Here is a 24,892-nt window from a genome sequence, read left to right as displayed (position 1 = left end):
CACTGGTAGAAGCCGTGGCGACGTCACTGTTTGCGAACAACAATGCTGCGGGTATAGATGCGACTAAGAGGAAGTGCAAACAACCAAAGCAGAGGAAACCACTGCATGTGAGATCCGCTGTCGAGCCTCTGATTAGTTTCTTTACACCGTTCGGAGTCCTTAAAGATCCATTACAGCCGCTGGGAGCGGACACTGGAATTACACCGAGCTTTAGTTTCATCCGCATCCCTTGTCTGTATCAGAGGAAACCATCATCTGCGCCCCCCGGTGACCCAGAAACGAAGCAGTCGTGTGACAGATGGAGAAACAGGCCGGAGGTGCCGGCGCTGGGGACGGTGCAGGGGCGAACAGAAAGCCGTGGGGCTCGCCGACTTGCGGCGCGGCAGCCGGTGATACCCTGGACAGGTAAGCAGGCTCGCTAACGAGAAAACGTGACGTCGATGCCCAGCTTGTTACTTATGCTCGTCTCGCTTTCCCACTGAACACCAGCAACATGAAATATTAGTAGTAGATCACACCTTCATCTCGGCATCGATCCACAGACCAGTGCTTGGGTCAAACTTTCCAACGTGACAAAACACTCATCACGGATGTAGTGTGTTAGCATTTCATCTCAGTGTTATTTGGAACCACAACATACAACACAGTAGCTGACAAAATAATACGGTCACGTGATTAACACAGCATATAGGAAATGCACAGGAATGAGGCGGAATATGGCCACCCAGCCTGCAGACGCCGAGTTACGCATCCGTATCTGCCGCTCAGAGGAAGCGACGTGCAGCGCAGCCACCTGAGGAAGAGATGACGTGGTGACAGAAATGTTACAATGTTGCTCCTGTTAAAACAATGCCGACACTGAAACGTGGGGTTGTGTTGTGCTGGGTAGGAACCATGTTCTTTATGTAGTCTTTATGCTGATGCCTGCTTATCATCCCCCCATTATAGTACTAAAACTGGAGGAAGCGTCACACAGTCGTAACTCCTCCCCCTCAACATTCCAAGACATTCACACCACAAAGCTGCTCCAATCCAGACTGAGTCTGTCAGAGGCACTGGCTTATCTTCTGTCACCGACAAGCTTCATATGAGCTGATATATTGTTCTCGGCTTGATATTCAGGACTGTCATGGAGACCGACCGTATGTCTCCATCACTCAGACAACCGCTGTCAAACCTCAGGGACAGGACGTTGTACTGTCTGGCTCAGGAGTGGGAGAAAAATCCATACAGCAAAGTATCATCAAATTTTGCATCCAAAAATCAACATTTTATTAAATAAATGAAAAGACTCTGTGAATACTACAAAAGTCTGACTCAGACTGACTGAAGTCACAATGCAGTTTATATCAGAGACAGATTGCATATAATTGGCAACTTCACCCTGTGTAGTTGCAGGCTGGTGTCAGTCTGATGGCCGACTCAGTCCAGCAACATTTCTGGCAGCTTTTAGTGGCAGTGTTGGTTTTCTTAGCAATCATCGTTTGCAGTTGAAATAATATTAGTTATGCATTAATAACATTGTTACTACACAGGGATTCTGCTCTTTGAGCTGGGGGAACGTTCTCATCTGTAACATGTGGTCAGCTGAACATTGTCCTCACTGACAGAGGATGTTTATCTGTTTAACACATGCATCTTACAGTGATGATGTTAAACGTGAATATAGCCGAATATACGTCAGTTCACTGTTTCACTCTGTGTTCAGTCCAACAGGTTCTCACGTAGAATGGTGTAAACAGCTAATAGCAGCCACAATCTCCAGTCAGATCTCAGGATCAGTCCAACCAGACATTGGGAGCAGGGACATCAAGGTAGATAACACACAGCACACACAGACACACACACTGCTGGCAGTGATTCTCATCCGTGTGTATTCTGTAACTAATAGGCTGGGAGAAGACCAGACTTCATGGTAAGTCTCGGAGACGTCTCCATGTGAGCTGCTTTGAGTGTGGGCGCCTAGTTTTGTCTGTTAAGTCCATATGAATGATAAAGTCTGCTGTCATTGTTTAGGGACACTACTGAGCAAGTTATCGACTGCTTCTGTCTGTCAGCGGCCTGCTCTCTGCAACCACCGCTCTGTAGCGAGGCGCATTTTGGCTCATTCATATTGAATTTTGTCTGTTAGACCTCAGATCAGGTAGAGGTGTAATGTTCTATGTATTGCACATTATATGCAATGTGCTTTATTAACTAGACGATGCTGCTCATATAGATCTGTTATTTAGCAGGGTTTAGCTGTATTGTTTGCAAGTCTAACACATCACACTAGACCTGCAGAGAGAGACCAAACTGTGGCCCCTGGTTGTATAACATTAGATCTTTGCAAACGCTGACGATAAAATATGATAACACCTCACTACATCTTCTACAGCTATTACGTTGCACCTGAGCAATAAGGCTGACCAATATTCAGAGAACTGGAGTTTTCCTTCCCGAAATCCAGATCGGAACCAAACTCTGCTTATAGCTGCTGAGAACTGTGAGCTGAACAGTGTTAGTTGTGTTATTTCTTTGAAAAGTTGCATTTCCAGGAACTTATCACAGTCTTGAGAAATGTAACCAGAGTAGCACAGACTTCACTGTCACCACTGTGGTATGTACACTGTCTGTGAAATGACAAATAGCTCCTGAATGTAAAAAGACACCACTCTGTGCACATCTAATGAAATGTGTGTAGTGAATTCACCTCCACTGTGTCAGATCAAACCCTCCGATTTAAGGCTCACTTCATTAGAACAAAGTTAGAAGCGCAGCTTTCCTGCAGCTTGTCTGAACTTGTATCGGCTGTTTGTCACTTGTTGTCTTTGCTTGAATTTTGAGGCTCATTGTTTGGAGGTTGCTTCTGCGCGCTTGTCTATTTGCATCCTTCTGTTATAAACACAGACTGATGTGCCACACATTAAAGATAACCTTTGGGTTGAACCAGAGTGTCACATTAGTGCTTTCCATTTCATGTCCATGTGGTGTGTTTAACCTCCAGGTGTCCAAGAGGCTGAATCGCAGGGTAAGAGTTGTTGTCCTTTCAACACATTTACAACACAAGTGTACTGCACACACACAGGAGTTTTGTAGCCTGGGATAAAGCAACAGCTGCCTCTTGACTGTGATTCTTGTGATACAGCAAATGTTCAAATTAGACGAATACCTGTAACGGCTCTGAATAAATATTGCATGTGATGCAAATTTGAGCAGTTTGTTACTGTGTGACAGTGTGTAACCAAATCAGCCTCCTGCTGCAGACAGACCAGAGCTGCTGCTGCTCTCTGCTCACTGTACTTCCTGTTTTATCCCTCTCTGCTTTTCTTCATCTTTCTTTTTTCATTCTTAATTAAGTATGAAACTGACTCCACTGCAACAGAGAAAGAAACCAACCAGACAAACTGTAGCGCCTCAATAAGAAAATCTAATTAAAGTGGGGTTTTTTTTGTAACTCGATGTTGTTTGATGAGTGGAGTGGCTGCAAATCAATTTCCCATTGGGGACATTAAAGTTACCAAACAGTGTTTGCATGTGAAGGCCATCACAGTGGTGGGAGCATTAAGCTGTGGGAATAATTCAGTGTTTCTGGAACTGGGAATCATGCCAGTGGGTGGAAGGAATCCTGAATGGATCTGTGAAGCTTCTGAGCAAACCTAGGTCTGGATTGTTATAATAACAATAATAATACATTTTATCTATAGGTGCCTTTAAGAGGCTCAAGGTCACCTTACAATAGCACAAGAACAATCGCAACAATATAAAAAACATGGCAAAATAACATTTAGACATAAGGTAAATAAGAAAAACCAAGCATGACAGTATAAAAGCTGAGCAAGTAAAAATGGACTAAGACAGAGCAGGTGTATGCAATTCTGAATAGATGAGTTTTGAGGTGTGATTTAAAAGTGGTTTGTGGTCAGGAAGTTCTGGTGGAAGTGCATCCAAGTGCATCCACCACACAGGCGGAGCAGAGTGGGGTCGTTAGGCCTGGGGTTCAAGCTTGACAGGAAGTGCTTCCTGGAGCTCTACCAGGGCCCAAAATGCCTGGAATTATTTAGAAAAAAAGAGATGCCCAAATACACACCACAGGTTCAAAGGTCACATACTTGTTGTTTTTCAGTGTTTAGCAGTTCATACTTTTTGGCTGTTCTAAATCTTTTATTCATGTACATTCTGAGTGCCTCATTCAATATAAATTGTCAAATATTTGTGTTTTTCTCTTATTATCCCTGATAACACTCTTATAGTTTACAGTAGAGCAACACAACTACCAGATGTTGAAAGAAATAGTCGTCCTGACAAAGGGGACAAAAACTCTCAGATGATTTTATGACACTTTTACAGCTGAAACAGCAAAATGATTCCAGGCGGCCGGCTTAACATGATCGATGTTATTAAACCCCAACTTGCTCTTTATTGCATCTGTCAGAGGTAAAACGTGATTGGTGAACGAGGGATGCTTTGAGTGCTCACGTAGACTAGAAAAGCACTAACGAACGAGTCCACATTAGCATCAGGGGAGCTAATATTTTTGACTCTGGTAGGTTTTGTGAAATTAATTTGTTTCTGTGTGAAAGGGGACATAGTGTGCACATCCATCATATAAACCTCAGATGTTTGGGAACCCTGTTAAAAACTCCCTGCTGTTTAACAACACTTGGGAAACTTGACAAACCTACTTTAAACATTTTTCATAGACGGCCCAATAATTCTGTGCTCATCTGTTTCACACGAGCTAGACTTTGTTTTGTACCGCCCTCTCAAAGGGAGTGATGCACTTGTGTCGTCACATCTTCAAACACATAACATCTTTCAGTCTATAAGCGTGTCCTTTTACTATATAATCTCTCTCTGTCTCTTTGTCTCACTGTCTTCATGCTGGCTTTTCCCTGCAGCAGGATTCACAGGATGAAGGGCTTTGTTACCATGGAGACATTGACTCTGAGCATCCTTCCAATGCTTTGGCAAGTCTGTCTCTTACTTTTCTTCAGTTTTCTTGCTCCTCGCTCTGTTGGTCTGCCTGCTTCATCCTTTCCGTTCACTCTTCTTTCCCTTAGTGCTGCTGCGCTATCCTGGCAAAATGACATGTACAACAGTCAGGGAGGGTCTTATAAAAGATGTTACTGATTCGTATTCTTGGAAATGTAGAATGTGTGTGGTAGCCAGGTCCTGATTAAGAATCAGACAAAACATTAAAACCAGTATTGTTGAACAATCATATGACGCGCTTTGGTGACAGTGGGAAGGAAAAACATCCGGCAGAACCAGGCTCAGGGAGGGGCGGGGCCATCTGCTGCGACCGGTTGGGTTGAGAGAAGGAAGACAGGATAAAGACATGCTGTGGAAGAGAGACAGAGATTAATAACAAGTATGATTCAGTGCAGAGAGGTCTGTTAATACATAAGCTGTGTCCCAAAACCTAGGATGCATCCTTTGCAGTAAGGAGGACCCGGCCTCCTTTGGAGGCCTTCTCGGCCCAAGTAGACCGAGGAGGCCGGAAGTGCAGAGCTTTGAAATTGGACGATCCAGCCTTCAGTTTTGCAACACTAGCTGTCTCGGTGGAGTTTAATAAACTCGGCCGTCTGCTCCTTGCCATCTAAAATATAACAGGACGCTGGAGCAAACTCTCGACGGTCTCTTTTGACGTTTATTCAGCTGTATAAAAACTATAACTTTAATCTCAGCCAAACCGATTTACTCACGAACAAATAAAATACTGAAAAAAGCCAAACATTAACATTTTTAAGTTATCTAAGTGACTGATATATCATGTTTAACCTCAGTAGCGAAACACGGCGGGAGTCTGAAAACAGCGTGCGGGGATTTTGCAGTTCTCGCTGGCTCGAGTGACCATTGAACCCCGGCTAGCTATCGAGCTGGTGGGTAACAGATGTCTCCGAAAACGTTGGAGCACTTTGGGACACAGCTTTAGTGAGTGAAGAAGGAACACCCAGTGCATCATGGGAATCCCCCAGCAGCCTACACCTATTGCAGCATAACTAAGGGAGGATCCAGCTCGAACTATATGCTTTAGCAAAAAGGATTATTGTTCTAACACTGATGAGTTTATTTTGCAACAGTAGCAAAATACCTCTCCATTACAGGCTTGATAACGATGTGTCTGCAAGTACTAGCTAACATAAAACAGGTGTGTAGTGGTCCCACTGAGTGATCTGTGATCTTTGCAGACCCTCCCAGGTCTGAGATACGGAGCGCAGGTCAAAATGTTCCAGAACCAGGTTCCTCTGCTCCCTGGAGAGACCATCCAAACTACAGGTACCTTCATTCTTCCTAGTCTCTATGTGTATTGTCCAGTCATACAAATACACCTGTGTAATCGGCGCTTTTCTTTTCCTACAGTCAAGGATGTGATGTACATTTGTCCATTCAGCGGTCTGGTTACTGGGACTTTGACCATCACAGACTACAAGCTGTACTTCATCAGTGTGGAAAAGGTCTGCTAGATTATTAGAAGTGCTGTAGCGCGCTCCATCTGTACCAGTGTGTTCATGTTAGTGTGTCCATTCAGGACTCTCCCTTCATTCTGGATGTGAACCTGGGAGTCATCAGCAGGATCGAATCTATCAGTGTTCCCAACCAAGGAGAGAACAACAAGGGACTGGAGCTGGTCTGCAAGGTACCGCTTTAATACACAAGCAGTCACACAAATGCATGATTATATGTGTTAAAACACGTCATCTAACATCTTATAGGCATTTTTAGTTAACAGCAATAAAAGAAAAACCCAGAAAATGTGCAAATGTCTTATTTTGGCGAGTCTGCTGATTGAGCAGTTTCCTGCTTCATGCTTCAGGACATGAGGAGTCCCAGGTTTGCCTATAAGATGGAGGAGAGCCAGCCGGACGTGGTGGAGGTGCTGACCAAACATGCCTTTCCTCTGTCCCACAGTCTGGTCAGTTTAATTCTCTTGTCCTGTATTTACTGCTTTTAACTGACGTGTCACTCAGATCTGCCTCACGACATCCAGTGACAGATAGCAGACGCAAGCACCAACATACAAAATGATAAAGAGGAGCAAAGGTTGGAGGATAGTGAGGAGTTTGACAGTTAGCTGTAGAAGGCTTTTGGTTAGTCCCATAAGGCAAACTGGTCGTGAGTGAGGGCGGTTATAGTAAAAACTACTGTTTGTCACATCTGCATGACTAATTCTGTAACTGTGACTTCCTCTGGCAGCCCTTGTTTGCCTTCCTGTACAAAGAGCAGTTTCCTGTGGACGGCTGGAAGGTGTATGACCCAGCAGCAGAATACAGACGTCAGGTAACTCCACGGGCGCCGTTACTCTACGACTGACATGTTGCCAGTTAACCTCATTTGTTGCAAAATGTTTCTCTGTTTCTTTTTTAATAGCACTTACTTTTCCAGCATCCTGAACATTTTATGTGTGAACAAGTTACGTGTGTATCAGATTTGTTTTCTACATTATCCAGACTTTGTTTCTTTTCTCTGCTTGCATGTCTTTTGTCAGGGGCTTCCTAATGAGAGCTGGACCATCAGTAAGATAAACAGCACCTACGAGCTATGTGACACGTATCCTTCCATCCTGGTCATCCCCACCAACATCACAGATGAAGACATCAAACGAGTGGCTGTGTTCAGAGCCAAGCACCGTATACCGGTCAGTCTGAGCACAGATCTGAGGCTTTGCTCTTTATCTCAGAGTAGAACGGGAGCAGCTCCCAGTTTGGATTCGAGGGACAGACAGCGTCTCTACTTTTAAGATTAAAGATATAGTTAGGGCTGGATTAGCTGACCCTAAACCTCCCTAATGTTACGCTGCAATAGGCTGCTGCAAGCTTCCCGCGATGTTCGCAGGTTCACTGGCTGATGACTTGTCAGTTAGCCATACATCTTGCTTTGTAACTTTAGTATTTATGGGAACACACAAAATGAATGTTAGTTTAGATTGTGTCCGAGCTGTTTCCTCATGCTGTGCTCAGTGTGTTTGGCTCGCTTGAACTGGTCTTGCTCTTCCTGCTTGCAGGTCTTGTCCTGGATCCACCCGGAGTCTCAGGCCACCATTGTACGCTGTAGCCAGCCGCTAGTTGGGCCGTCAGACCGTCGCTGTAAAGAAGACGAACGCTTTCTCCAAATCATCATGGACGCCAACGCTCAGTCCCACAAGCTCACCATCTTTGATGCCCGACAGAGCAGCGTGGCCATCACCAACAAGGTGCAACACAGAGCGTTTTAACCACGCTGCTATAGAGACATGCTTCTTCATCACTGCTCACCCTTACATCACTTATTAACACGGAAATCTCTCTTTTTCTTTTGGACTCCTCCGCTGCCTCCATCACATGCAGGGAAAGGATGGAGGGTATGAAAGCGAGAGTTTCTACCCCAATGTAGAGCTAAACTTCCTGGAAATTCCAAACATTCATGTGATGAGGGAGTCTCTCAGGAAGATGAAGGATGTCGTTTATCCTACCATAGACGAAGCCCACTGGCACTCCTTTATCGACCAGACGCACTGGCTGGAGTACATACGGGTAAACTACACAAACGCACGCCAGCCACATAAAAGAAGGAACAAGCCGTTTCCTTATGCAAAGAATAGATCTTAACCACACGGCCCTGCTGTGTTTAGCTGTTATTAGCAGGAGCAGCAAAGGTAGCTGATAAGCTGGAGTCTGGGAAGACGTCGGTGGTGGTTCACTGCAGCGACGGCTGGGACAGGACAGCCCAGCTTACCTCTCTGGCCATGCTGATGCTGGACAGTTACTATCGCACACTGAGAGGCTTCCAGGTTACACACACCAAGTACACACTCCAGACCTCATCTTTGCATGTAGTAACGTACTAAACATATATATGCTTGTGTTTGCAGGTTTTAGTGGAGAAGGAGTGGATTAGTTTTGGACACAAGTTTGCTGCTGTAAGAGTCTGCTACATATAATATTTGTTGCTTTGCTTTATATCCCTATTTTTTACATAACAACATAACAATCTGGCATCAACATGCAGTCATTTACATAGTTACCTGGAATGAAGTACATTCACGAGCCTTTGCTTTTCATGTACACGCTCAAGTGTCGCTGCATATGTAAACAAGTTAGAGGTGCTGTAATGCATTTGCTTCACATGCAGAGATTCCGAGTCCAGGAGGAGAAATACTTACGAGAAGATCTGTCATAAAAATCTGCACCATATTAAATATGCATGCCTTGTTATTAAGGAAGCTTTTAGTTGTATATGAGAAAGCAAATGATACGACTCAACATCAGGCATTCTTTACCTCGCCAGCTCCACAGTTAGAAGTCTGTCAGATAGTTTGCAAAATTAATTAATAATACTAATTAATAATTTGAAAATAGGGCAGGAAACTGAACGGCAAATGCAGAGCAAAGGAAAAATTGATATGTTTTATATTTTAGATTCCATCCTTTGCTTTGTTGGCAGCGCTGCAAACCCTCGGCCTTCTCTCAGTGAGCTTCATGATGGGGTCACCTGACGTGTTTCCCCTCACAGGTGAGCCTGTCAGGGCTCATTTGCTGAATTTCTTGCCTTCTTAATGAGGTTGGGACCATCAGGTGTGTTGTGCAGCAGTCAGGTTGGTGCACAGCTGGCAGCCATATTTGACAACTGTCAGAATTCATATTATGGTGAGAACCAATCAGCTGAGAGAAACAACAGCCCATCATTACTTTAAGAACTGAAGGTCAGTCAGGCTGTAAAACTGCTAAAACTTTGAATGTGTCCCCAAGTGCTGTCACAAAAACCATCAAGACCACGATGAAACTGTCTCACATGAGGACGCCCCAGGAAAGGAAGAGCAGGAGTCCCCTCTGCTGCTGAGGATTCATCCGAGTCACCAGCCTCAGAAATCACAAGTTAACAGCAGCTCAGATCAGAGCCCAGATAGATGCCACACAGAGCTCCAGTAGCAGACACATCTCTACATGTTCAGAGGAGACTGTGTGAATCAGGCTTTTATGGTCAAACAGCTGCTGAGAAACACAAGGAGTGGACATTAGACCAGAGGACATCTGTGCTTTGGTCTGATGGGTCCAAATCTGAGATCTTTGGTTCCACCTGCCGAGTCTTTGTGCGATGCAGAAATGAAGGCCTCCACAGTCACCTGACCTAAACCCAGTGTGGATGGTTTGGGATGAGATGGAGCTCAGAGTGAAGGCAAAGGACCAACAAGTGCTCAGCATCTCTGGGAACTCCTTCAAGACTGTTGGAAACCGTTTCAGGAGACGACCTCATGAAGCTCATGGCGAGAACGCCAAGAGTGAGCAAAGCAGGACTCAAAGCAAAGGCTGTTTGGAAGAACCTGAAATATCAAACATGTTCTGAGTTATTTCACACTTTTCTGTTATTACAGAATTCCACATGTGTTCATTCATAGTTCTGATGCCTTCAGTGAGAATCTACAGTGTAAACACTCATGAAAATAAAGGAACAACATCCATACTTTTGACTGGTTGTATATTTCTGTGTAAAAGCTCAGAAATGATGCAGGAGTCTAGTTTCATATTAAACATATCAGATGTAAGAAATATGAAGATTTGAAACGACGTCAGGCAGGCTGAACAAATGCTTATAACTACTTTTCCCCTGTGTTAAAGCGCGTGGGCCACGGTGATGAGAACCATGCTAACTCAGAGCGCTCGCCTCTGTTCGTCCAGTTTATCGACTGCGTCTGGCAGATGACTCGACAGGTCGGTCCTGGACTCCAGCTTCAACAGCACATCGTGTTCGTTTCTTGATTCCAGGAGTTGGCATGTATGTCTTTGTGTGTACGTATTTACATCATTTCTCTGACTCGTTCTGAACGCAGTTCCCAGCAGCCTTTGAGTTCAATGAGCTCTTCCTGATCACCGTGCTGGACCATCTGTACAGCTGTCTGTTTGGTACATTCCTCTACAGCAGTGAACAGGAGCGGGCCAACCAGGTATGTTCGTGTCCTGATGCAACAGGGTCATAGAAGCTGTTTCAGCTGAAAGTCTAACTTTGTTTTGTGCAGGAGGTTCCAGCCAAGACTGTGTCTCTCTGGTCGTACATCAACAGGTACGTTAATGACCTCGCTGGTTATGTTAAGCGTGAGTGGACAAGATTACTGAAAGGTTTTGACTGGTTGATGCTGTTACCTGACAGCCAGCCCGAGGACTTCACCAACCCCTTCTACGTGGACTATGAAAACCACGTTCTCTACCCGATGGTTTCGCCCAGACACCTGGAGCTTTGGACCAGTTACTATGCCCGCTGGAACCCACGCATGAGGCCACAGGTACGCAGGTGGTAGCTGGTGAAGGAGTCTGGTTAGGGATGAGATGTTCACCACAGATAAATGTTACCAGAAAACAACAGGTAACAGAAACAAGATCTACAAGAAAGCTCTCATGATGGATTTAGTCATCCATCCACCCGCTTCTGCTTCTCCTTGTCAGGGTCGCGGGCTGATCAATTATTGATTCATGTACTAACAGGAACCGAGCAACAGAGACCGTATGGTTACATTGTGACCTTGGTTCTCTGAGTAAGAATCTCTGGAGAGTGGAGTCTCGATATGATAGAGAACTAATGTCTAAGTTCTATATTTCACTGTTTTACTCTTTGGTGCAGTTGTGGATGTTATTTTTGTGGCTCAGCTGCAGGGGAGGGTGGAGCAGTGGGTTCAGGGGAAGCTGAGCCACACAGCTGCTCTCAGTCACCTGGTCATGCCGGGACACAGGACACGGGACCTGATGAGAGAAGGGAAGATAAAATTTTGATCAAATAATCCCAGACGAAGGAGCTTATTTTTTATAATACAGAGAAGAAAACATCTTCTTTTCTATTCAGTTCTGGCTGCTTATCTCCTGATGGTGTTGGAGTTCACTCACAAACAGCAGACACTCAGACAGAGCTCACAGTAAGAGTCTCAGCTGTGCCGAGCTGAGTCTACTGAGGACTGCTGGAGAAAGACTGTAGCTCCTCACGCTGTGATTGTGTTTCAGGTACCAGTGCACCAGACTCTGAAGGATCTGCTGATCCTGAGAGCAGAGCTCCAGAGGAGGGTGGAGGAGCTGCAAAGAGAGGCTTCATCCCACTCCCTGTCGTCCTCCTCGGACCACTCTCCGACACACACCGCAGGAACCCCGCTGCACACGGCTGTCTGACAGGGACGGCCACACATGACTGCTTTTGTGTGTTTTAACAAAGTTACACCAAAATACTAATTGACTGATATTTTTATCAACATTTCCATTTGAGAAAAATAAAATAACTCCTCGAGATATTTGTAAAATTAAAAAGCATTTAGAAAATGTTTTAAACTAGACCTAACTGAAGCGTCCTGTTAACTATATTTATATTATTTTTATTGCACTTCACAAGAGCATGGATTTTTTCTACTGTTCAACCAAAGCATGTTAGAAAACATGTTAATATAAAGTGATTTGGGTTCATTTTCTTGTTGCACTCTGTGGATGTTGCACCAGTTCAACCTTAAAACTAATTATGTGAATGCAAAGCATGAAAAATAAAAAGTTATTCTTATTCAGAGTTTGTGGTTTAAGGCTCTACGTGCAGATTTTTATATGATGTGTTGTTGTTTTAGGGCTCTGCTGCTCTGACGAGTCACATGCACTGCTGAACACGCTCCAGCTGGTAATGTTTATTGATTTGTAATGAAGACAGTTATGAACGGAAACTGTAAAATTATTGAACTCTAAAGAAGATAACAGCTACAGCTGTTTTATTTTCCAGCTCTACCACACAGTTCATGGCACAACCAACTATTCTCTGCTTACAAACACAGGGACCAACGTCTGCATGCAGAGACTGCTGTGTGTTTCCTTTTTATTTTTTACAAACACCAACTTCTTCTTTGTCTTAAATAAACTATTTTTGTCTTCTGTGTTTCTGTTGCGTCTCTGTGAAACAACACGTCCCTGGTCACATCCTTCAAAACGTGTTTTTTTTTTCCACTGTATAAAACTGTTTGCAATGCATGCCCCTCATGTATGACTGTATGCATGTTCATGCTGCTCTGTTTTCTCAGTTTGCTTCAGAATCAGTGTTAGAACCTGGCAAATAAGAATTTTTATTCATATTTCATTCTTATATGGAACACAATATGTGTCATTATGAAGGCCTTAAATGCACAGGGTGCAGTGGGTCTGCCACCCTGTGTAGCTTCACACACTCCTGACAAACTGATGTTGCAGAAACATTATACACAGCAGCTTAAGAATAAAACAAAACACGACAGACAGCAGCTGTTAATTTGATCATAATTGATTGCTTTTGTATCATTATCGTTCTTATTTACACATTTAAATACAACAGCAACGCTGACCAAAGTCCTGTACAGAAATACAAAATAGTATCAAATAATTTGTACTGTATGAAAAGCCAGTGAATACAAATGTGTTTTTAGATGAAATTTGAAAAGACTGACAGTAGGAGCCTGTCTGATGTGTAGGGGTACATTTAGGGGCTACGAACCCTTGATGGCCTCTGTGAACCAGCCTCGACCTTGGTGCGGCTAAAAGCAACAAATCATTTGATCTAAGAGATCTAGAGGGCGCATAAGGCTGCAAGAGGTCAGACAAATACCCTGGAGCGTGTCCATTTAGTGCTTTGTAAGTTGACAATAGTATTTTAAAATCAATTCTGAAGTGAACGGCGAGCATCAGGGAAATATGTTCACGTCTTTTAGTTCGTGTCAGAAGACGAGCTGCAGCATTTTCGACCAATTGGAGTCTTGCGAGGCAGGTCCGACTAACTCCAACATATAAGGAGTTATAATAGTTCAGCTGGGATGTGATAAAAGCTTGGATTGCCCGTTCAAAGACTTTAAAAGACAAAAATGAACTCGCCTTAGATATAAGCCTCAGTTTGAAAAAAAAAAAAACCCGCTGTACAACTGAGCTAATCTGTTTTTTAATTTTTGTCAACTATAACCCCCAAATATTTAACGTTCGACTTCATAAAAGGTTCAAGACTGTGCAGGTTAAAATGATAAGTGCTGCCACTTGGTCCAAACATTTCAGTTTTGTTCTCATTAAAGTTGAGGAAGTTAGAGGAAATCCAGATGTTAGTCTCCAAAAGTTTATTCTGTTCATCTGGACGTTTTCAGAAACGTTTCCTCATCATCCAGGTGACTTCTTCAGTCTCAGCTGTCTGCAGGTTTCCCCAAATCTTATAAACAGGACATTTGCATAATGACTGAAACCAGCCCACTGAAGGAACAATGGGCTGGGAGGTCACCTTCATCATAATTATTCTCATGACCATTGATCAACAACCACTGATCAAAGACCCCTGATCAATGGCCATGAGTACCATTGACAGAGAGTTGGGGAAACGTTTCTCCCACTTAAAATGTCCAGATGAACAGAATCAACTTTTGGAGATTTACTTACCTGGATGATTGAGAATGCATCAAGACATCCAGGCGTTAACTTCACGGAGACATTGAAGTAAGGGTTCTAGTGGAGCAGGACAGCCTCGCTTCACTTGACAGTAGATCTGAGTGTAATCGGTGTATGAATGGAAAAAAATGTTATATTTCCTAAAAATTAGACCTAGAGGCAGCATATAAATAGAGAATAAAATTGGCCCCAGCATAGATCCCTGAGGAGCACCACAAGTAAGGGGAGCTAAAGGGAAACATAAAATCTCAGAAGCTCACAGAGAAAGTCCTGTCAAGCAGGTATGACCTGAACCAATCTAATGCTCCAATCGCGAGATCAAGATGCTTTGGCCAACAGTATCAAGCCGGTCGAAGCCGGTTTATCTTATTGATAAAAAACTGCAAGAACCTTTTGCAAGTTCTGAGGAACTATTAATACGAAAAGCTGGAGAAATATTCAGAGCAGAGTCAGTAACTGCTCTGTTTCTCTCTTTTTTGGTACTAAAGAAAATCCTTTTATATATTTAATCTTAAACCTGTGCAAGTACAACTTAATTCCAGCTGGGTCATCACCATGACCGCGTTAAGATGTTTTAGATTAATTTGTGTTTGTAATTGAAAAAACAAACAAACCACATTTGATTTTTTTCCATCACTACAGTCCCGATAAAAGTTTAAACCACTTGAAAAATGGCAAAAAATGGTTCCACGTAGAGCTTTAACATGCAACAAGAAGAAATGAGAGTGAGACAAAACATTTTGTTGAGCATGCAATTTATTGAAAACAACGCTTAAACTGAAAACGGCTGTTTTACAGCTGATCAAAGGTTTAAGACCATGTCAATGGAAAATTGTACTTAGTAGTCAGTATAGTCTTTTAATGATATAAGTTTGCATATGGTAGAATACTGCATGTAATCATTTGTGTTAGAAGTATATAACTGGTGGCATATTGAAAGAATGTCTCATCCTAGGAGGTCTGTAACATTCCAGGGTGTTCTGGCGTTCACCCCCACATCCTAGGAGCATGGGAAAGGTTGTACCTTGTGTTATTGTTTTACGGTAAGATTAACGTAGCTATGTCAGTTTTAGTCTAAGTGCCTTCTTTACATATAGATGAAGTGTTGGATTTTCCAGACCAGCAGGTTAAGGGAAGACACACGCGCGCGCGCGCGCACACACACACACACACGCACACGCGCGCACACACACACACACACGTACACCTCCACATTCCAATGTAAGGAACAAGCACCCACTGAAGGAATAAAGACTAAAGAATAAGAATAAAGACCGGGGCAGTCTCTCATTTGTGAATCTTGGAGCTTCACTCTTGGTGTGTGAGCTCTGGAGGCTGCCCTTGCTAGCAAGAAAATCTATGTGTTTCTCCTCTCTGATTCTCTGCTGAAGAAGTGTTTTAGAATATATCTCTTAACAGTGCTATTTCCAAGCACATTGTGCGCTGTTGGTCCTGCTTGCTACACAACAACATTCAATATTCAGTATTTACTGCTGTTTACACTTAGCTAGATTAACGTGACGGTCAGTGGCGGTCCTAGCCTGTTTGGTGCCCCGGGCGAACACTCTCTCTGCCCCCCCCCCCCCCCCCCCCCCCCCACACACACACACACACACACACATAAAACATATTAAGGATTGTGCGTTAACATAAAACTGTTGTCGAAATTCACCAGGTGCAAATGATAAGACTTATTATAATGTCTGGTGTTTTCGTGTTTGTTAGTTTGTTTTATTCTTTATTTTATATTTTATTTTATAGAAAACCGATTGGTGCCTGTACCATTCCCAATATGAGCTGGCTGATGTCGGGGCAGCATGAGTACAAGCAATTTTTTTTTTTTTTTTTTTTTTGCCGATGCCCATGATGCCCGTATCAAAAACCGCTACTGGTGATGGAGTTGTGTTTAGTATGTTGCTCTCTTCTTTTTCTCTCAACAGGTGATCCAGGAGATTTTTTTTCTTTCTCTTTTTAAGTGCCCTTTCTCACTGTCCCTCTTCCCTTCTGTTTTTCTTTTCCTTCATCGTTCTTTCTCCCTTTCCTATCCCTCAGTCATGTCTGTCCCGTCTGTAACAACTGAAAATAAAATAAAATAAATAATAACAACAAAGGTCGATCAAATGGACCAATACGGCAAGGCCGTGATGATCCATTTGGGAAAGTAAATCCATTGGGTCTCCTTGTTGGTCTTCAGACAACAATTCTGAGGGCTGAAGAACCAAATGGGACAGGCAAAAAATAAAAATAAAAAATGTGAAGTTGACTAAAAGATCTCAGAAAGCAACATCGTGGACATCTAAAGAAACAGCTAAGAAACATTGAACTCTATCAGTCTGGAAAGGGTTACAAAGGCATTTCAAGCGCTTTGGGAATCGAGCCACGATGAGGGCCTTAATACAGAAAATGTGGAAAACCTGAAGGCCTCACTTGTCTCATTTAATGTGCCCTGAAGCTCAAGTGCACCAGGACAATAATGCAAAACACAGCAGCAAGATCATCTCTGAATGGCTCAAAAAACAACATGGACCTGGTCAAAGTGCAGACTGCAATCAGATTGAGATGGTTTAGCATGACCTTAAAAACTCAGCCTATGCTGGAAAACCCTCCAAAGTGGCCGAATGAAAACAATTCTTCAAAGAAGAGTGGACCAAATTTCCTCCACAGCGCTGTAACACACTCATCACCAGTTATTGCAAATGCTTGATTGCAGTTCTTGCTAGATGACAAAACCACTTATTAGGTTTAAAAGGAAATGACTTTTTCTACATGAGGTAAAGTTGGAGAGCTGTTTCCCCAAACTAAATGAAATCATCATTTAAAAAACTACAATCTGTATTTACTCTGAACATCTGTGTTAACATTTGAAATTGGAAACATGTAAGTGTAACAAACATGTTAAAACATAAGAAGTCAGGAAGGGGCATGTATAGGAATTTCTTTTACTTATGTATTAATCACATTATTTTATTTTATGATACCTTGGTGCCACTGGATTTTAACATGTCTCACACTCATACAGTAAGACAAATGGTGGGGGTCTAGTAAGGAAGTTGGGGGAAGCAGGCAACTCCACAGGAAGAGTCTTTTGTCTCTTCGAGGACTCTGGGAGGTAGCAAGGGAGTGTGAACCTTAAGGTGTGAAACAGCTGTGTACTGCCTTTTGTTCCTGGAGAAGGTATTTAACTGAGAGCCATGCTAGGCTCAGGGAGACTGCTGACCGTCTGTCCCGCGGTCATGCAGGGACTTCATCAAGCTTGCTTGTCTGTTCTTTGTGTGTTTTGATTAAAGAATGTTAGCTACCGCTCACCGCTCGTCTGCAGGCTTTATTTAAATGGAAAACTTCCACAACAGGCCCAAAAAAAAGATTTTTTTTCTAAAAAAAAAGATTTAGAGCAGAAGTTTTTTGCACTGCATTTTAAAATGAAAACATATTGCATTTATTTACAATTAAAGACACACAGAGCAGAAAGTGTGTTACTGTTTTACATCCACAGACACACAAGAAAAGAAGCAGGCAACATGAGGTCAAGTTATGGCAATTTTATTTGTGTATTTCAGTGCATGTATTTAGAATGAAAATTTAAAAAAATCTTGTTCATGACCTGTGTAGTATGTTAACACTATTGGAAGTAAAATAAATAAAAATAAAATAAATAAATGTAACTCTCTGTCTGCAAAATACAGTATATAATGTAATATACTGATAATGATGACCAATGTTGAGCAATTGAATTATATAGTTACTTCTTCAAAAAAGTAACCAAGTTATGCAAACAAAGTTTTTTGCAGCTGTTTACCTAAAAATGCAGCCAAGGCATTTGTTTTTTTTTTAAAGAAAAATTTCAAACTATTTACAGAACAATCAGCTGTTCTGCATCAAATCTGATGCCACACAAATTATTTGTGCCACTGCAAAAAATAATTTCTGTCCACTATGAGATAAAGGAGAACAACAGCCTGATACCTGCAGGCCTGACAACAGGACATGTATCACTCCTGAAACATTCAGCAGTCGCCTCATTGTTCTGACACACACAACAAAACTATTGACTACACTACACACTAACTACACAAATCTCTCACATCTCAAAACACCGCAGTCACTCCTAAAACTTCCCCCTTCCTAAACCAGTAAATGCCACGTTGCCATATCATTTTTTGATTGGTCATTGCCTGTCAACCACATTGATTAGCTGCGTATATACGAATGTGAATCGCATTATTGGGTGGACTATGGGATAAGGTGGCATCGTTCTAATCCCATACGGGAGCAGCCTGTCACGAGTTGCTTAGAGGATCCACTCGCAGGACTCCTGGGTAGCGTTCAAACAGAGATAGTTTATTACAGATCTTCACCAAGTGTATGTACAGACAGTGTGAGGTTAGTGCTATATACAAGATGTGAGGGGCAGGGGTCCAGGGCTCCAGGGAAAACGGGGAAATCACACACACGCTCAGAACAGCCTCTCTCCACTCCGCTAGCGACCTGTCACTCCTTCCACACTCCACACGGGGAAACACGGGGACGGGTCCGGGGAATCTAGGAACAAAGGAACACGTTAAGTCTCTGAGACAGAGGCATGGGAAACTTGAGCTAGGTGTCTACTGACAAGAGCCTTCACAACAATCCAGTGTTGAACAGCTGATCTCCTCCTTCTAATATACCAGCTGGTCTGATGAGGCCCAGGTGTGCACGATCCGGGAAGGCGTGGACCGAGGGCGTGAACCCGCTGTGAGTTCCGCCCCGGCAAAACAGGGGAGAGGGAGAGAGAGAGGAAAAAGAGAAGAGAAGGGGGGCTAGGAGTGAAGAGATGCTGATCAGCGCCTTGCCGATCCCGCAGGTCGTGACACAGCCAGTCACTCACTGACTAACACTGCAAAACAGAATTGTTAAAGTATTAATTTTAATGTCAATTCAGGTTAGATTTTTTTGTGCGCAACGCAGATTTTCTGTGCGCAGAGACTGTGCCAGCAGTGCACAATTGCGCACGCGCGCAGCTTAGAGGGAACATTGCCCATCTTATCTTAATGACCTTGTAGTACCATATCACCCTATTAGAGCACTTCGCTCTTGCTCTGCAGGCCTACTTGTTGTTCCTAGAGTATTTAAAAGTAGAATGGGAGGGAGAGTCTTCAGTTTTCAGGCCCCTCTTCTGTGGAACCAGCTTCCAGTTTGGATTCAGGAGACAGACACTATCTCTACTTTCAAGATTAGGCTTCAAACTTTCCTTTTTGCTAAAGCATATAGTTAGGGCTGGACCAGGTGACCCTGAATCCTCCCTTAGTTATGCTGCAATAGACGTAGGCTGCTGGTGGATTCCCATGATGCATTGAGTTTTTCCTTTCCAGTCACCTTTCTCACTCACTATGTGTTAACAGACCTCTCTGCATTGAATCATATCTGTTATTAACCTCTGTCTCTCTTCCACAGCATGTCTTTATCCTGTCTTCCTTCTCTCACCCCAACCAATCACAGCAGATGGCCCCGCCCCTCCCTGAGCCTGGTTCTGCCGGAGGTTTCTTCCTGTTAAAAGGGAGTTTTTCCTTCCCACTGTCGCCAAAGTGCTTGTTCATAGGGGGTCATATGATTGTTGGGTTTCTCTCTGTATCTATGAAGCGCCTTGAGGTAACTTTTGTTGTGATTTGGCGCTATATAAATAAAATTGAATTGAATCCTTTAAGTATCTGGGAGTTCATCTGGATCACAAGTTGGAGTGGTCTGCCAACATGGACGCTGCCTACAAAAAGGGTCTGAGCCAGCTTAACTTTCTACAAAGGCTCAGATGGTAAATGGACCGCCTGGAGGAGGTGATCTGTGACACACTGCTGTCAATCATGGACAATGACTCTCACCCCTCCATGATACACTGGACAATCTGCACAGCAGTTTCAACAACAGGTTCCTTCAACCCTGCTGTCTGAGGGAACGTTACAGGAGATCGTTCCTTCTGCTGCCTTCAGACTCTTCAATTCGTCCACTTGGGTCAGATCCACACATGTGGAACAGAAATAATCACACCTCAGTGCAGCCTGTCACTTTGTACACCACAATATATTTGCACACATACTTATCCTTTTATACTGGTATGTATATTTATACCTATATTTCTGTATTTCTCTATTTATCTGAATATTTATCTATCATAACTCTGTTTCTACACTCACTTTGAGTGCTTGTTGTTTCCTGTATATTTGCTGCTATGACAACTCAGTTTCCCTCCTGGATTAATAAAGTTTGCTGATTCTGAAATACAGTGAGCCATTATATTTGTAGTTTCTAACTAACAATATAAAGGCTCAGAAACCGATAGTGCCACAGCACGTCCCACTGGCAGCTGAAGGAACTTTGAAACAAAGGACTTTGTAATTGAAGCTTTATTTATACAGGTTGGCTCATTGAGACTCAATGTCTCATTTACACAGTGTTGGGGAGTAACGGAATACATGTACCGCCGTTACGTATTTAAAATAGAAAATATGAGTAACTGTATTCCGTTACAGTTACCGTTTAAAAAGGTGGTATTCAGAATACAGTTACTTTGTTGAAATAAATGGATTACACTGCGGTACTTTCCTGTTTCATTTTGTCGCGGGTCAGGACTGTTTGGGTTTGTTTGACAGCTACGTTCTGTTGATCCAGGCGGCAGCGTTACGGTTGCCATGGTTACAGGGCAACGCTCTCTCTCTCTCTGCGACTGTGTGTTTCCTGGGTGAGAGAGCGCCTTTTCGTTGTTGTTGTGCTAAGCTAACAGGCAGAATGCTACAAGCATAGCTCTAAATAATGTAGCATCATGGGCAGAATGGACTGCCATACACGTTATGGGTCTGTGAGGGCGAGGAGGGAGAAAAAGGGGAGTGGAAAGGTACGAGCTGTCATCGAGAAAAAACGGGAGCTGGAAGCATGTAAATATAATAATAACCACTTCAGCCAAGAAGAGTGCCTGACGAGCCCAGTTGTAAGTAAGCTATTAAGACTCGACTGTACACCGTGTTCGTGTTTTCCTCCAAAAACAATAAGTTCCGTTGGAGCAGTCTTTCAACGCCTCTCTCTGTCTCTCGCAAGAAAAGTTGACCCACACAACAAAGTAAAGCTGTTTTTCAGCTACGAGCCGACAGGGACCCCGCCGTATTAGTCAGAGGTCCCTTTACTACAGTTCGGAGTCGCGGACCTTCAGTAATAGTAATAAATCACACAGCAATAGTACATTCACGTTGTTGTAAAAAGCATGATAATATATTAAGTAATCCAAAGTATTCAGAATACGTTACTGTCATTGAGTAACGTAACGGAATACGTTACAGAATACATTTTGGGGCATGTATTCTGTATTCTGTAATGGAATACATTTTAAAAGTAACCTTCCCAACACTGCATTTACAAGAGAGACCTGTTCCAGACAAACATATTAAAATTACAACAATAAAAGAAAAGTTTGTGTAATGTACTCAGTCACATTAAAAACGAGAACAAGTTCCCAGAGATGGTTTCACAAAAACATGTGTACGTCTTTTGAAGTCTGCAAGTGAAATCAACGGAGAGCCTTAAATCCTTCGGTTATGTTTTCCATGAAGACGGAGCAGAAAAGGAGAACGCCTTCTTCCCAAGCTCTGCATGAACTGATGGAACAGTGGATGTAATGATGTCCTGAGACTGCAGGCTGTGACTAAACTGTTTGCCTAACATGTACTCTGATAAATAGGAGGCAGTAACCCAGAAACAGATTGATAGATAAAATGATACTAATGGACCATCCTGTGTAAGACCAATGAGGACCAGTTAACCAGAGAACACAGAGTACAGTGGTGTGTTAAAGGTTTACAGACAGTTATAAATCTTAATGCCCCATGATGGACAAAATCCAACAGATGAAGAGAGCGAGCAGAGTCATTCATATAAATCATGTCATTGTAATCCAGGGCAGGTAAAAAAAAGGTGGCAGCAACAAGCTTTTTCCTGTGAAACATGATCTGTTCCTGGAAGAGAAGCCCAACTTCAGCCTCAGTGTCTTTATTAGATGTTCAATGTGTGGCTTATAGGAATGACTGTCATCAACCACAATACCGAGGTCTGTGTACGAGGCCACAGTTTCAATAGAAATACTTTGAGCAGATACAGGAGAAGGAAATAAAGCCAGACCCTCTTTCTGTTTGTGAACAACATGACTTTGGTTTTTTCTACATTTAAAGCCAGTCTGAGCCAGCTGAGACTGAATACTATCAACAGCTGCTGTAATGGTTTGAAAACTATGTTGATGGTATAAAATGAACAGATGCATCTAGATTTTGTGCCACACCGTTGATATAAGTAGCCCAGGACAGAACCCTGTGCACTCGTTCAGTGACATTTAAAAAGCTGGAATAGAGACCATTGAGCTGAACGCACTGCTGATGTCCAAAAGAACATTAGAGAAGCAGCCAGCTGCTCGGTCTGAAAGGCCTATTTCCAGTAATCTATGACATAAAATGCTGTGGTCAGCAGCTCAGCTCATAAACCAAGGGACTGGGAGCAGCTGCTGCTGAGTGTTGCTGGAGTTCCTGTGCTGTTAGATCCTCATCCTCTCCACGCAGCTTGGAAGTAGGTGAAGTTGTGCCAGAAGAGTTTTTGTTGTGGTCAACAGTGTCAAAGACTTTGATAGATCAATAAAAAGAGCTGCACAGTAGTTCTTTGCATCCAGCGCTTCATAGACGTCTTTGAGAACTTTTATCGAAGCAGTTCCAGTACTGTGCAGTTTCCTAAAACCAGACTGGAAGGGAGATAAAATCATATTTTCATCCAGATAACTTTGAAGTTGATTATTTACCAGCCTTTGAAGAACCTTAGATAAGACACAGAGTTTGGAAATTGGCCTGTAATTACTAACTGTTGAAGAATCACCAGCTTTCAGTGGGGGAGTACAGAGGCACACTTCCACATCTGTGGTAAAGCCTTCTGTTGTAGAGAAACATTAAAACTATAAGACACTGGCTCAGCTATGATATTTGCAGCCAAGTGCAAGAAGGAAGGAGAACGATTGTGAGGACGAGTTTCTGGTGTTGGGGCTATTCAAAGCCTTACAAACCTCTTCTACTGTGACAGGTGTGAAGGAAAAGGTATCAGTAACCAGGAACTACGAGCAGAGTTGTGTGCAAGAGGTTTACCATCAGATACTGTGCTGAACAAAGAACAAGAAGCAACAAAGTGTTTGTTAAAGCAACATTTCAGTTTTGTCTGACACAGGAGTGGAGTCGATATTTAAGTGAGGAGGAAGCTCTGAGGAGTCACAGCTGGCAGAGACACTTTATAGTTTGCCAAAACCTCCTACGGTCGTTTGGACTGTCAGTCGTTAAAGTAAAAAATAGTTACATCTTGATGATGGAGGCAGTAATCCGATTACACAGCTAATGAAAACGTAGCCAATCAGCATCAGAGCCAGACTTCCTGCCCAGGCCTGGTTTCTCTCATGTAGGAGATCGGCCGGTACTGAACCAAACCAGGCCTGTCCCGACCTTTCACCCTGACCTGGCAAAAAGGGGCGTGTCTGTCCACAAAGTAGACACAACTCTCCTGTAAATGTTCCCAAACTGACATTGTCAGCCTGTTTAATACGACCCCAGTTCAAACTGATGCGGGCTCGGAGCGTGAGAGTGTTTCTCACAGCACCAACTACGCAGTGATCACTCAGGTCGTTGGCAAAAACTGCAGACGTGGAAAACTTACGCAGCATATTAGTTAAAAAAGGTCAATAAGAGCAGATTTATCTGGGTGTTTAGGATCAAGACGTGTGAGGCTTTAAATAATTTGAGTTAGTTTTAAAAACAAGCAGCGTGCCTTAAAATCATCAGACACAGAAGAAAGCCAGTCCCAATGAAAATCATCCATCTGAAAGACATCATTAAAATGCAGCTCAGATAAAAGTTGAACCAGAGACGGTGATGTGCTGGGGGAAGCAGATGGAGGCTGATAGCAGCCAACAACAGTCTGATTTCCAAACAGATCAATAGTTAAGGCCAAGATTTCAAATGGCTGAGGTGCAGATGGAGAGAACAAGACTTGAGCAGCAAGACAGACCTTCACATAAACTTCCAGACCTCCGCCTTTTCTGGGACAGTCTGAGTGCTAAATGTTAAATCCATCAGTTGCTACTTCCCCCCAAAACAACAGAAAGACATTTGAAGATAATGAATGACATTTATCCCTCTAAAGAAGGACTTAGACTACGATTTAATATGAATGAGAACATGTTCATAAATGGATGCAATCAAAGATTTCATCAATCCCTGATTTAGAGACAACAGAACATTTGGTTTGATTTCACAAGATAAGAATGACGACTGAGTTGGAAGATTGTTTTATGTTTAGTCAAATCTTTCATACATAAAGTCGGATTACAAAATCATCCCCTAAGTTTGTTGTTTTATTCAAGGAATTGAAATTATAGAGAAAATCTGTGAAATGACTTAAAGAAAACAAACCACAAAAACTCTATGATGCTCTAAACCCCCTGGTTTAGGTCGGCAACCTTTCTGATGTTGAGTGCATCTAAA

The 24,892-nt window shown here is 42.9% G+C and overlaps 1 protein-coding gene across 12 annotated transcripts; it reads left to right on the top strand.

Annotated features, from left to right (window-relative positions):
• On the top strand, positions 1-12,852 carry LOC308393201 (phosphatidylinositol-3-phosphate phosphatase MTMR1-like). 12 transcript variants are annotated; one of them, XR_013970942.1, is made up of 21 exons: positions 1-405; positions 1,709-1,814; positions 1,892-1,915; positions 2,987-3,010; positions 4,881-4,949; positions 6,174-6,261; positions 6,346-6,440; positions 6,515-6,622; positions 6,800-6,898; positions 7,180-7,263; positions 7,472-7,621; positions 7,988-8,176; positions 8,310-8,495; positions 8,594-8,752; positions 8,834-8,881; positions 10,578-10,670; positions 10,790-10,903; positions 10,976-11,019; positions 11,107-11,239; positions 11,949-12,600; positions 12,700-12,852. XR_013970942.1 is itself a non-coding variant. In XM_080876772.1 (20 exons), the coding sequence occupies exons 1-20, from the start codon at positions 299-301 to the stop codon at positions 12,108-12,110; spliced, it is 2,079 nt and encodes a 692-aa protein (XP_080732898.1). In that variant the 5' UTR covers positions 1-298; the 3' UTR covers positions 12,111-12,852. The 12 variants fall into 12 exon arrangements, 11 of the variants coding, with proteins under 11 accessions (XP_080732898.1, XP_080732894.1, XP_080732901.1 ...); XM_080876772.1 differs by having other exon boundaries at positions 4,884-4,949; positions 11,949-12,852; XM_080876768.1 differs by having other exon boundaries at positions 11,949-12,852.
• Positions 12,853-24,892: the final 12,040 nt, after the last annotated feature.

This window comes from Rhamphochromis sp. 'chilingali' (genome assembly GCF_963969265.1).
Source record: "Rhamphochromis sp. 'chilingali' genome assembly, chromosome: 1".
NCBI classification, from domain to species: Eukaryota; Metazoa; Chordata; class Actinopteri; order Cichliformes; family Cichlidae; genus Rhamphochromis; species Rhamphochromis sp. 'chilingali'.
The sequence above is the reverse complement of the archived record's forward strand: the minus strand, read 5'-3'. Positions and strand labels throughout refer to the sequence as shown.